This window comes from Macrotis lagotis, chromosome 2 (genome assembly GCF_037893015.1).
Source record: "Macrotis lagotis isolate mMagLag1 chromosome 2, bilby.v1.9.chrom.fasta, whole genome shotgun sequence".
NCBI classification, from domain to species: domain Eukaryota; kingdom Metazoa; phylum Chordata; class Mammalia; order Peramelemorphia; family Peramelidae; genus Macrotis; species Macrotis lagotis.
In genome coordinates, this window is record NC_133659.1 from 108,524,039 (window position 1) to 108,538,449 (window position 14,411).

The window sequence follows — 14,411 nt, forward strand, 5'->3', positions numbered from 1 at the left end:
AAATGTTAACTCCTTATGTTAAATCCCCGACACTTAGCAAAATGCTTGGCAAAAAATAAGTGCTTAATAATAATTTCTAACTCTTCATGATGCCATTAGTGTCCATGAGGTTTTCTTGGCAAAGTTATTGGAGTGGTTTGTCATTTCCTTTTCCAGTTCATTTTACAGAAGAGGAAACTGAGGCAAATATGGGTTAAGCTAATAAGTGTCTGAGGCTACATTTGAACTCAGATCTTCTAGGTCCAGTGTTCTATCCACTAAGTCACCTAGTTAGCCTGCTTAATAACCACTATTTAATAAATGGTATATGTTAAAACATTTTGCATAAATAAATATTCATGCATATGCATATGCAAATATTTTTGTATGTATGTATGTATATATATATATATATATAATTACTTAAATGGAGCTGTGATCTTATTACTGTGATATGTGTCAGAGAATCCCTTTGTGCCCTCTTTGTGGTAGCCAGATAGCACAGTGGATACAATATTGGAACTAGAGTCAGGAAAATACGAGTTTAAATCCAGACTGAGACACAAACTAGCTGTGTGACATTGGGCAAGTCACTCCACTGATTTCTGCCTCAGTTTCCTCAATTGTAAATAAGGATAATAGTAGCACTCACCTTACAGAATCAGTGTTAGGATTAAATGAGATATTTGTAAAGTGCCTGGCATATAGCAGGGGTTTAATAAATGGCTGTTTCCTTCCTTTGCATCGGTCCAATTCTTATTCATGTTTTCTCCAAACCTTCTGTTAAGGATACACCCAATATATCAAGGGATAACTAGATGACCCAGTGGCTAAAACCACTAAAGCCAAAGTGAAATCACGAACACTTATCTTGCTGAGTTTGAATCTAACCTCAGACAACCGACTAGTGTGCTATCCTGGGCAAGTCACTTTACCCCATTTGCCTCAGTTTCCCAATCTGTAAAATGAGCAGGAGAAGGAAATGACAAACCACTTCTGTATCTCTACCAAGAAAACCCCTACAATGGAGACTGGAGAGTTGGATATGATTGAATAACAACAATAATATCCTAGAAACCTTATTCTGGCTTCTTTTAATATCCCAGGGACCCCCATGCAGCACCCAGGCTGCCCACCTGTTGCTTCTCATTCTCAATCCATGACCAATCCACCTCCTTTCTCAGCCCTCTGTGTCCCTAATGATGCCTTTCTTGCTCTCCTGCGCACATAAGTCGTCACTGGTAACGTACATCAGCTTGCTGATGCCCACCGTGCGTCTTTTTAGTGCCCTCTGAGCTACTTGTAATTTCAATTCGTCTGAGATCAGACGTTCCATGATTCATAGCAGCCCCCACTCCCGCACATAGAATCTGACCCATGAGGTGTTACGATTAATCATCACTGGCTGATTACCCTGATTGCCTCATTTGTTAGCCCGCTGTGGCTGTCATATTTTCAGTAACTACATTTTGTTTGTCCTCATTCTGGTACAACCTTCATCTGAAATATCAGACAGATTTTTTGGAATACATGAGCTGTCCATATGTGGAGGACTTTCTTTCACATCATTATTTTCTGGCATGCTAAGAGGGCTAACCTATCCAGCTCCTAGCACTGTGCTTTGCATAGAGCAAATAATCAATAAATCATGCAGGAAGGAATGAACTTTTCCTTCTGATTTATATATTCTCAGCCCAAGGGTTTAGATTACAGCAGAAGGGTTACATGATAGAATGAATTTACTGACAGGCAGAAGAGATGAAGGGAATTGGAGATCTGTCAATCCAAAGATCTCCTTTTAAGCCTTATCCATCTTGATCTCTTACAAGATAGCTCATATCAGTATTTGAAGCAGCAATATGGATAGAGGATTGAACTGGAAATCAGGGTTTGGATCCCACTCACCCAACTATGTGACCCTAGGTGTGTCACTTAGTCTTAGTTTTCTCATCTTTGAAATGGGAAAAACTATAACACCTACCTCACCTCATAGAGCTGTTGTTAAGGGTCAAATGGGATAATATATGCAGTGTTCTTTAAAACTCTTTAAGCCGTGGCACAGGAGATAGATAGCCTGCCAGGTCTGGAGTCAAGAAGACCTGAATCTAAATCTGGCCTCAGAGACTTACTAGCCGTGTGAACCTGGACAAGTCACTAAACTTTGTTTTCCTCAATTTCCTCATTTGAACTAGAAATAGCTTGATTCATGAGCTAGAAAAGAAAATGGCAAACCTCTCTAGTATCTCTGCCAAGAAAACTCAAATGGGGTCACAGAATGGAACCTGACTGAACAATAACAAATCTGTTATGGGCATCTAAGCCGAACTTAAAAATCAGAAAGTTTCATCTTCCTGAGTTCAAATATGTCCTCAGATACTAGCTATGTGACTCTGGGCAAGTCCCTTAATCCAGTTTGCCTCAGTTTCCTCATTTGTAAATGAACTGGAGAAGGAAATGACAAATCATTCTAGTGTCTTTGCCAAAAAAACCCAAATGGGGTCACTAACCTTGGGTACAAATGAAATGATTGAACAACACCAAATATTACCTATTTGTTGTTGTTGCTGCTGTTGTTGTTACAGTGATTCACTTTCCTCTTCTCAGGATTTTTTTTCCTTTCTTGGTTTCAGGGATCTTTCATTGTTGTGATTATCTTCTGACCACTGTGTTTTTGCTCTCTCTCCTTGATATGCCCTTCTTCCTCTTTTTGCCCACTAAAGATTCTTCTAGTACTGTATCCCTAACCGTAACTTTTCTGCAGTTAGTACTTCTTTGCAGATGACACTTATATCTCTTTACCTCTATCCAAGGTCTACCCCCAGATGCCTAATTTCCTTTTTAGATATCTGCAGCTAGATAGCTAGGTAATGAAGTAGATGGAGTACCAAGGACCTGAGTTCAAATATGGCCTCAGATGCTTAATGTTTACTAGCTGTGTGACCCTGAACAAGTCACTTAACCCTGATGACCTCACCCCTTCCAAAAAAAATTTTTTAAAAGACAATATGTCTATAATTTATTACCTTCCCCCTCAAAAATAAAAGAAATTCCTCCAGACTTAGTAGCTTTCTGGGGGTTATTACTGATTTTTGTTCTCCATTCCAATATTCAATTGGTCATAATAGCAAGTAGGATTTATTTGAAAACTTTAAGGTTTGCATAGTAATTTGGTCTTCACACCAACTCTGTGAAGTAGGTGCTGTTCTTATCTGCATTTTTAGATGAGGAAACTGAGGCTGAGGAATGTTAAGTGAAGTCACTGAGGTACAATCTGAACTCAGATCTTCCAGACTTCAAGTCTAAGACTCTATCCACTATGCTAGAATCCTGCATGGTTTAGAGCCAAGATGTGGAATCAGTCAGTCAACTAGCAGCTATTAAGTGACTACTGTGCACTAAGTCCTATGCTAAGCACTGGAATAAAGGTGATTAGAACAAGGCTCTGGCCTTTGGATAAGGAGATGCTTATGAGGGGAACAGCTATTCTACATTTTCTTTGTTTCTAATATCTATCCCCTTCATACCATTTCCACTGCTATCCCCTGTCTCTATTCATTTCTCATTTGGACTCCTAACAGATCCAACATCCTCCAATGTCTTTTTCTAACTGAATGATTTAATGGCTAAATTATTCTTTTTGTATGTAAAACTTTGATCCTATCACTCCTAAGTTCAAAAATCTTGAATGATTCCTATTTTAAGTAACTTCTAATTGCATCATTGGCCTAATTCCAATCTATCTTTTCAATTCAATCTTCTATTACTTAAAAAAAAAAGCTACTACTACCCAACACCTACTCTCTGTGCCAGCTAAACTTATCTTGATCATCCTAGGTACCTTTTACCCATACTGTTTCCTCCTCCTTGGAGGCCCTCACCCATCTCTGCCTATCAAAATCCTACTTAAGACCTAACTCCAATGTCACCTCCTCCATGAAGTCTACATCTGGTTCCTAACCAGGAAGAATTTCCTTCCCTCTCTGAAATTCATAACTTTTTTTATACCAAGCAATGTCATACTGCTTTGTTTTGTAGTTTTGTAGTTATGATTGTGCATGACTATTCTTCCCCAATAAATTGTACATCCCCTTGAGAGTATGAATCATGTTTTATCTTTGGTAGATGCTAACCCCCTGCCCAAGTCTACCATATTGTTTTGCACACAGTAGGTATTCAATAAATAATCCTTTCTCCATTCTCCATTTAACGTAGTTTAAAATCGAATTAAGATTTTTTTAATTCATGTTATTGTTGCACACCGAGGGTCCCTTGTCCCTCTTCCCAAGCCAGGGGAATTAATCAACACTTAATCATTGTTAAGGCTGATGGGCAAGACCTTGCAAAGAAATATTTCATAATAGCACAGCAAGAGCACTGGGGGTGTTGTCAGGCAACTTGGGTCTGCTCCCTGCCACCTAGGTGACCTGGGGTAAGTAACTCCCTGTCTTTGGACTTTGTTTTCCTTTGCCTATTATAAATGAGGGGGGTTGCCCAACATCCTCCCCAAGTTTCCTTCCAGCTCGAACATTCTATGATACTAGAAGGGCCGGGTTATAAATGAGCCAAGAACAAGGCTCTTGACCGGAATGTCCTAGAGGCAAAACCACAAAAGCAATTCAACAAGTCTCCTTCCCACCTTCCTACTTTTCCCCATAACCAAAATGTCCAAAGCAGATTAGGGCAACAAGTTTTTTTGCTAAAAGGAAAGTGTGGCAAGGGAGTGGAGGGAAGAGCAAGTAGCTGGAAATAGAGATAAATTTGAAAGAATTTCTTCTTCCTAACCTCTAAGGTTCCTTCCATCTGTAAATCTATGAAGCCCTCTGCAGTTATCCTTTCCCATGGCTTTATGGAATGTTTTGGGCAGGGCCAAGAAGCATGAGCTCTCAAAGACCAGTAGGTGGGGCAGTTGTCGCATTGTGTTTGGCTAACTCCTACAAGGTGGGACCCACCCAGGAGTATTAGAAAAAGGAACTTGACTTCCAGGTATCACTGAGAATAATTACACCCCCCATCCCTACCCACACCCCCAAGCATTCAGTTTCTAGTAAACACAAACCTTCCCTTCCCCCCCAATTCTACATATTGGGATAGGAGTTTGACAAGTTCCTAATTTGCCAAGCTCCTAGGGTCTTGCTTTTGTTGTTCTTGAATCACTTCAGTCTTGTCCTCATTTTGGGTCTTCTTGGCAAAGATACAAAAGTGGTTTGCCATTTCCTTTTCCAGCTTGTTTTTCATTTGAGGAACTGAAGCAAACAAGGTTGAGTGGCTTGCCCAGGGTCACACAGTTGTAGGGGTCGGAAGACCAGATTTGAACTCAGATTTCCCTGTCTCCAGAGCTAGTGCTCTATCCACTTTATCACCTAGCTATCCCCAGGGTCTTGCTACCAGCAATCAAATGCTCAATAAGAACTGCTAAATAATAGAGACACAAAGACAAAAATCAAACTACCCACACAAAGTCTATTGATAGCAACTCCCCAATATTTTCAGGGGAGTTACCTCAAAGTCTGTTCCAAATACCTAAGCCCACTCTTCCCTGACCCAAAAAAACCCATACTCCCTTTTCTGCTCCAACACAAGGGCAGGCAGGACCCCATTCTTTGGATTTTTCCAACCTCAATTCTCTTTCCTCCTCTGGATCCCCAGAGAAAATTCGGAGTCTTAATTTGAGGCCAGGAAAAACCCAAGGATAAAAGAATTGGGAGGGGCAAAGACTGGGAAGCTGTTGGAGAGGGAAGACCTGGTCCAGGCCAGATAAGGATGCTAGGATCAGACCTTCCTTTGGCCCTTTGCTTGTCACCATTTACACACCCTACAAGTTTCCCGGAGCTATCAAGCTGTGAAGCTATGACTGGCATTATGCCCTCTTGACTTCTTAAGGCCTGAGAAGACTAAGGATAAAACTGGGAGTGGGGAAGAGGGTGTATGGGGTTTCATTTACACTTAATCTTCTAAAGCAGTGGGTGAAATAGAATTTCTTAGCAAGTGGCTAGTTATCCAGAGAGCGAGCTCCCCAAATGTCTCCATGTTGTCTGGTCTCTGAGACTCAAGTTGCAGATTCGAGAAGAGCAGAGTCAGGGATGGTAATAATACCTCACATTTCTTTAGTGCCTGTGGTTTATAAAGCATATTCTCTACCACACCCTGAGAAAAGTAAGAGCTACCTTAAATATTCAAACTTTACAGATAGTAGAACGGGACCAGACCTTGCTTATTATCCCCTCCTTTGAATTTTTATTCAGACATCAAAAAAGTCTCCCCATCTAGGGAATTGTAAAGAAATTAGACCCAAAACTCACAGAAGAGACCTCTGTAATGGGCTAAGCCTAAAGAAATTCCCACACCCCTTCAAAATCCCTATTGTATTGGTCATCCTTGTGCTTACAACCCATTATACTGCCAAGACTAACAGTATTCAACTTTAACACTGGGTCCTTCCATTATTTTTTCCCTTTGGAAGGAAACCTTCATCACTACTCTCCTCCTCCCTTCTTTCCCACCCAGGGTTTTTCAGGGCCTAGTAGAAGCAGCTCCTCTCTCTAACCTGGCATTAAACCCACTGGCCTCTCAAGTCATTCCTTAGAGTTAGGTCTTTTCCAATGTTGTCAAAAAGAGGGAGAAGATACTCATTAGCCCTTGAGTCGCTTGAACTGGTATACTCTCTTTTTTAGGTTGTTTGTTTTGTTTTGTTTTTTGCAAGGCAAATGGGGTTAAGTGGCTTGTCCAAGGCCACACAGCTAGGCAATTACCAAGTGTCTGAGGCCGGATCTGAACCCAGGTACTCTTGACTCAGGGCCGGTGCTCTATCCACTGCACCACCTAGCCACCCCGAGCTGGTATACTCTTGAATCAATCTCCCATTTCCAGTGACCAGGTAGGTAAGGCCATTACCTCAGGTATGATTTTTTCATGTCTTTCCCATTAGAATGCAAGCTCTTTGAAGGCAGGGATCATGTTTTTTTGCCTTTCTTTTATTCCCAGATGCTTAGTTCCAGAACCTGGTAAATAAATGCTTTCTGAGTAACAAATCTGGATGGGAGCAATAGAAACATACCCGTTTTACTATCACTTTAATTACAGTATTTACAAACATTTTTTCAAGGTGAAAAAACCCCCCAAACTACAACCTTCTTCCCTGTCTCTGGAAAGTGATGCTTCTAGGGGCTGCTGAACCCAGGGACTCAATTTCTCCTCCCCAAAACTATTCTATCCTTTTCTCCCAAGAGCCTTTCTTCTGGTGGTGAGCAAAGAGGGCTGGGTGTGAAAGGGAGGGGGAGGCATGGCGACCTGGGAGATTGAGGCTTCTAAGGGGATGTCACTACCATAAACTGCTGAGGCCTAGAAATAAGGACCTTGACTAGGATTGGAAGGGCTAAGGGTCAAAAGTCAGAGGTCAAGGCTGAGACAGTCAGAAATGATGCCATCTTGCCTTCCCAAGGCCCTCTTTTAAGGAAGCCAGAGGCGACAGGAGCTGGCAAAAGGCCTGAAGCCTCAAGCCAGCTTCCTATGTCCAGGAAGAAGAGGTTTGTGGTCTTCCACCTCCCCCTTCCCCTAATCTCTCCAGAGGAGGCCAAGATTGAGTACGATTTACTGTTACTGATATGTCCCTACATACCAGTATATATCTACAAATGCATGAACACAGACAAAAAATTTTTAAGAATCTAGCTAGTTCTAGTCCCCAACTCACAAAGAGTTGCCCATGGGCCTATTTGCTTACAAGGGAACTGGTTGAGCAATGTTAAGATATAAGAGGGAAGGCAGAGACAGCCAATTCTTTTTTGTATGACAGAGGGAAGTATTTGGAGGGAAAAGTCTTGATATATAGGCAGGAAGGACAGAAAGTGGTTAATGTGGCTTCCGTATAAGGAAGGAAGAAAATGGAAGAAAAGGCCCTGAATAATGGTCATCCTACACAGAAGCATTGGCAGCCCCAACTTTTCCTTTTTTCCTGGAAATTAGCAGTAGGCCAGTGGAGCCCAAGGTGGGAGGTAGAGGTGGGAAGAGAGACTAGTGTGGCAGAGATACTAGTCCAGTAAGGGAAGAGATTCATCTGGTGCTTGGCTCATGCCCCAGAAGCCTGGTCCCTACTTATAAAGTCCTACATGTGGACTCTGAAGTCTTAGCTCTTTCTTGATACACCATGGCCCCAAATAGACCAAGATAAGATTTGGGGTACAGAGAAGTAAAAAAGGTACCCCTGATGGCATCTGATAATAAGAGAATTTCCTCTCTCCCCAGCCCAACTTAGAGACACAAGAAAGGTGTGTGTAGTGAGACAGAGGAACGATACTAAAGGGTAAGGACAATTGGGAAGTGGGGTGCTACATGGATAGCAGGGAGGTAAGGGTGAGGAGGAGCCAGAGAACTCTGGTGGAGAAGGAAGATCTTTCCCCTGACACCATAAGCTCCTAGCCCTTCCCTGTCTCATCACAGTTCGGTATCAGCCACTACATGCTGTCTTGACGAGTGGCCATTACTGGATGTGGCCTGGCTGGTCCCATTCTCTTGGGCCCCTCGGTTCTGACTGGCCTTTTCCTGTGAATCAGGGCTGGCCCCAGAGCCTGCACCATAGCCCTGGTTTCCACCATTCTCCGTGTAATAAGGGTCTTCTCCCTAGATAGTATATAAATAAAGGGAGCATTATTCAAACAGGAAAGTATGGGATCAATTGGTGTGAGTTCCAAAGAGATAGGGGAACAAGAAGTTGGGGGAGAGGAGAGGGATGACATCTGTATTTGAAGATTCCATTCTTCCTGAAGAACAGGTCAGGGCTCCAGTTCCTGGGAACAGAGGAGAGAGGCACCAAACCATGTCACTGCTTGTCAAGAGGCTGGCCTGGTAGAGACTTGGATGGCTCCCCCTAGCCAGAGCACATTCTCAGGACAAGCTAGGCATATCAGGATGCTAGTCAGTAAAGAGTTTCCCAAGAGATATGCCCATAGCTTTCCCTCCTCTTTCCTCTCCTCCCAGCCCCAACCTCTTGCTGACCAAGACAGTTCTGATGAGCTGGTGATTACTATCTTTGCCACCCACCTATGAAGCCAAGAAAGGGTCCTGGTGGTATCACCCAGCATATAACACCTTTATAAATAAGTCTAGATAATTTAAAGACTCTGATTTCCCACCACCACACACACCCTAACTCCGTAGCTTTCCCCACAAGCAGCATGACGTTAGCATTCTTTTCTATTCACTAAACACAGAGTTTCTTCCTCACAAGCTGGACTCCAGTGAGTGAGTCCTTCTCTGTCTCATCATCCACAGCAATATTATGATAACGCTAGATGTCTGTGGAAGATGAAGCCAGGGAAGGCTTGTTATTTCCAGCAAGGAAAGGGATGCTTTCCTCATAGCTCTGTAGGTCTCAGTTTATCTCTCCTTCACAATGAGAGGGTCAGGCTAGGTGGACTGCAAAGTCTCTTCTAGTTCCTCTAGCTCATACTGCAAAACCTTGGATTCCTCTCTTAATGGACCCTGGTGCCCCCCCCCCCCCACAGCTCCAAGAACTGACCAGTCTCTCTCCTGCAGGGCTCCAACTCCGACGGTTCATGAGGAAGTAGCCAGCTGTGCCCAGAGCTGCCAAGAGGAGACCTGAGGTAACCAGGGCAATCAGGGTTTTTCGGGAATAACTTTGATGACTTCGGATATCCTGCTCCTGAAAGTCCTGGATCCCTAACTAGAAACAGAAAAAGCTCTGTCACCACTCATAGGAAAACAACAATGGGAGGGAGGATAGGAGAAGGAGAAAGATTGGAGGAGAAACCAAACCTTCCTGGTTCCATGTGTTTGGGGGTAGTTATGCACAGGGGAGCTGACCCTGGAGTTTGTGTGGTGGGGTAAATATAAGAATTGCTTACACATCACAGCATTCAAATACAAAACAACTTGAAATGTCCCCCTGGTGTATGTTTGTATTGTGAGTATGAGAGTGGGTATGAATGTGCATGTGTGTGAAAGAATGTGTGTTTTTGTGTGACCGAGAGTGCAGGTATGAAGTGTGCATGCTGTGTGACAATATGTGTGAATATAAGTGTGCATGTGAGTGTGTATGTATGTATGTGCATGTATATGAATGTGTATGTGTGTATGGGTGTGAGAGTATATGAGTATGAATATGCATGTGTGAGCATGAGGGCTTATTTGTGTGAGTGTGTGAGTCTGAGTGTGTAAATATATGTGCATGTGTGTGACAATGTGTATATTGTGTGAATGTGTAAGTGTATATATGAGTGCGCATGTGTATATGTAAGAGTGTGCATGTGAGTGTGAGTATGGGTATGAGCATAGATATATGTGAGTGTGTAAGCTTAAGTGTGCATGTGTGATCATGTATATATGTGCATACTTGTGTTTGCATTGTGACTATGTATATATGTGTACACATGAGTGTACGTGAATGTGTGAGTGAGTGTATGTGAGTATGTGATTGCTTAAGAATAAAAAAAGGCATCCAGGGACAAATCAGGATTTGTCCAGGGACGAAGGAATAAAAACATTAAGGACATGAGTGCTCTCACTTGATCCACTGAGAAGCTCTGGACTCTAGTGACCAAGGTTCAAATTTTGCTTCTGACATTTACTAGCTGTGTGACTTTGGGCAAGTGACTAAACTTCTCTGGTTTCAGTCTCCTCAACCACAAAACGGGGTAACTTTGGACTAAGGGGCAGGGTGGTCTAATGTATAGGAACCTGGTCTCAAAATCAAAAGACCTTGTCTGGGTAACCTTGGTCAGACAAACCATGTGGACCCCTCACCATGTGGACCCCTCCAGGACTGCAAGACATCTTTTTGGACCACAAACTGGAACATGACTAGTACACTCTGATGTTATCTTTGATTTACATAGTATAGATCTTGAGGACACGTGGCTGTCAGCATGTGGTTTCCCACATCTGAATGTGAGGCTTTTAAGCAAGGGGCCACAGTTCTGCCTTTCTTGGGTCCTTAGCTTCCAGCACACTGGCTTCTAAATATCTCATGATAGATTGACCAACTGATAGGAGAATGAGGTTTCTCAATAGGAGCTCCTCCCCAGTGAAATGACAGGCTGCAAACCAGAAAAGAACACTATGTTCCTTGCAGCCCAGCATCCGGAGAAGACCATTTAATTTAGATTATAGTCATACTTGTAGAGCTAAAGCTGGGAGGGACTGCAGGGTCCAAACTCCTCATTTTATAGATGAGGCAATTGAAACTCAACAAAGTTTAAGTAACTTGTTCTCAGTTACCTCACAAAATAAGCATCAGAGGTAAAGATGTGTTTTTAAAAACATTTAAAATGATTTTCAGTTCCAAATTCTTTCCCTCGTTGAAAAGGCAAGAGATAAGATTTGAACCTTAGTCCTGTGATTTGGGAATCAAGGCTCTTTCTACTGCTTCAACTTTCTCCAGAAGAACAAGGATATCCTAACTCTTAGTAACTTACATATATGGGCCCTTTTGGTTGTTGTTGAGTCATTTCAGTGAAGTCTGACTCTTTATGGCCCCTTTTGGGGTTTTCTTGGTAGAGACAATGAATTGGTTTACCATTTCCTTTTCCAGCTCAATTTTACAAATAAGGAAACTGAGGCAAATGGGTAAATGACTTTCCCAGGGTGGATACAGCTATCTAAGACCAGATTCAAACTCAAGATGATGAGTCTTCTGGATTCCATGCTAGGTATTCTATGCACTGTTCTACATAATGACCCCTTATGAGGTTCTTAGGTAAGCTGATTCACTTCTCTGGGATTCATTTTATTCACCTGTTAAATGAGGGGCTGTCCTACATAAGCTACATCTCTTCTGGCTCTCAATTCTATCACCTTCATAGTCTATGTACTCTACCAAATAAGTCAATGAGAATGGATGTTAAAAGGGACTTTATAACCACATAAAAATGTAAGTTATTATTTTTATTAGACTTGCTTAGGTCTTCTTCCCTTCTCTCTTGGTCCTGCTCCCTCTGTTGTTTTCCTAAGTCCCTTTTGGGGTCTGGTCTTCTGGGCTTTCTTTTCCAGATGCCTCCATAGATCCATCTCTCAATGACAGCCTCTAATTCCTTCCTTAAAAGGATAGTTGGATTTGGCTTCAGAGCAACATTTGATAGAAATAATTATGGAAGAGAAGAGCAACTCGGTTTTCCCTGAATTGGGGAAGGGCAGAAGAAAGTGGGGAGAAGGTTCTAGAGAAGTCATTCACTACTACCAACAATAGTTCTGAACCTCACCCAAGACTCAAAGATCCCCTCAAAGGTCTTACCTTTTCCAGATTAGACTTGTGCTTGTTCATGACTTGGAGCATGTGAGAAATGTCTGGAATTAGGAACAGAAGTTAGTATCCTGGTTTACCCCGTTCCATGCCTCCCCTGGCCTACTGCTCCATTTTAGGAGTTTCAAGTCCCAGTCTCTCTGGTCTCACTGGAGTCAGACAAAGAGAACCCCCTCTATTAAGCCCTGGGGAGCTATAAGATCCATTGCCCTTCCTCTCCCTTTCCCTTCTCATTTCTTCCCCCAACCCCCCTCCTCCTGAGCCATCTCTTGTCTCCTCAGCTGTCTGAACTCCTAAAATGCCCACCACTCACCACCTTTTGAATCCAGAACCAAGATCAGGCAACTTGGATTTACTTCTGACTGAGCCAGAATGAGGGAGCAGTCCTGGATCCCAGGCTCTGACTCTGATACCTTCAGCTCACACACCACTTTAGTTAGGTTAGCTCCCTGGGTCTTTTTAAAATCCTCCTGCACAACAAGACATCATAAAGATAATAAAATCACTAAAAAGAATTTGAAGGAAGTCAAACTAAAAGAAATGATGATGACCAAAATCTTGGTCTAAATCTAAAAGAAATAAAAACAATGCCTCTCTCCTGGATAGCAAGTGGGTGAACAAGTGCATGTGTGTCTGTGGGCTCAGAAAGTAACATACACTAACAGACAAGGTCATTGTATTAGTTGTTCCGGATGAAATATTTGAGGAAGGTGATCAAAAGGGTATTTATAAAAACAATGCACCCATAAAACATTTCTGATGCCCTCCTGGGAAAACATGAGAAAAATGGTTTATATGATTTATATGATGTACATGTATGTGTGTTGGGAACAGGATTTGGGAAAGCCTAATTCAATGCTCATGAGACAACGAGCATCCCATGTAAACTACACCCTTTTTCTCAAGTAACCACTTCAGTTAAAACCACTTTTATTATCCACTCTACAAAGTGCAGCGAGTTTCTGTACTAACACTTGGAAGAAGAGCTGTGACTCACAGACAAGTAATTTAAACCTTACAAATGACCAGGGTAAAGTGTTGGATGACCAGCCACCAGAACTTTGCTTGCCAGAAGGTCAGCAAGGGTGGCAATGGACAGCAATGAAACCCTGACCTCAGAGGAACGCCCACATGTGGGGAAGGATTTTAATGCTTTGGTACTCTTAATACACTGCTATAGTCATCTAGCACTTTAATGTCTATAGAGCTCTCTCCAAAAGAAATAATTTATTATAATGTTGCAGTAATTGCAAGTTTGGAAACATATGATGTAGGTCACTGGGGAGAAGAAAGAGGACTCAGCTATTCGACAGTATTTAATGAGTGGCTAATAACTAGCAGGACACTGTACTCAGCACTGGGGAAACAAAGGCAGAAATTGCTACCCTCAAGGAGATTATAGTCTCCTGAAGAAAATAGCTAAAGATAGAATAGAGCAATAAGGTATCACAGAAGTAGACCTAAAAGGGATTTTATACTGAGGTCCAAGATCACACAGGTAACAAAAGATTAAAAACCAGCCTTCCTTGGACTCTAAATCCTGTGTATTATCCATTGGGACATCCCTCTTGGGTTGCCCATTCCATAAGTCTCCCTCTTTGATATTACTGGGAAAATGGGCTTGGGTGAAGAACTGGCTATCAATTCTTCAAGAACCACCATTTGAGGAAGTACCCCTAATTACGCTCACATCAAACCTTGCTCAACTCAAGAACCTTCCCCATTGGTTTTCTACTTTGCCCCCATGGGCCAGTGACTTCATCCCATATTCCCAACCTGAAGTGCCCTTCTAGATACGGTTTTTTTTTTATTAGAATTTAAGTTTCTTGGGGCGGCTAGGTGGTTTAGTGGATAAAGCACTGGCCTTGGAGTCAGGAGTACCTGGGTTCAAATCTGGTCTCAAACACTTAATAATTACCTAGCTGTGTGGCCTTGGGCAAGCCACTTAACCCCATTTGCCGTGCACAAAAAAAACAACAAAAAAAAAGAATTTAAGTTTCTTGAAAGCAGAAATTAACATTCTTTTTGCTTGTGTGTGTGTATGTATGAACATATGTCCTTAATAAAATGTTCTATCCATTCAGTCATCCATATATATGGATCTATATATCCATGTATAAATGTATCTAACCATCCATCCATTTATCTATCTATCCACATATCTAACCATTCATGTATC

General features: G+C 42.1%; 1 protein-coding gene across 1 annotated transcript in view; it reads right to left on the minus strand.

The window, feature by feature from the left end:
- Nucleotides 1-5,025: 5,025 nt before the first annotated feature.
- CD34 (CD34 molecule) overlaps nucleotides 5,026-14,411 on the minus strand; it is a 39,439-nt gene continuing 30,053 nt past the window's right edge. Inside the window, exons 5-8 of the mRNA XM_074222560.1 lie at nucleotides 12,546-12,702; nucleotides 12,224-12,276; nucleotides 9,494-9,658; nucleotides 5,026-8,595 (exon numbers count right to left, since the gene is read on the minus strand). Coding sequence (XP_074078661.1) covers nucleotides 8,410-8,595; nucleotides 9,494-9,658; nucleotides 12,224-12,276; nucleotides 12,546-12,702 — 561 coding nt within the window. The 3' untranslated portion in view covers nucleotides 5,026-8,409. The remainder of the gene's footprint in view (nucleotides 8,596-9,493; nucleotides 9,659-12,223; nucleotides 12,277-12,545; nucleotides 12,703-14,411) is intronic.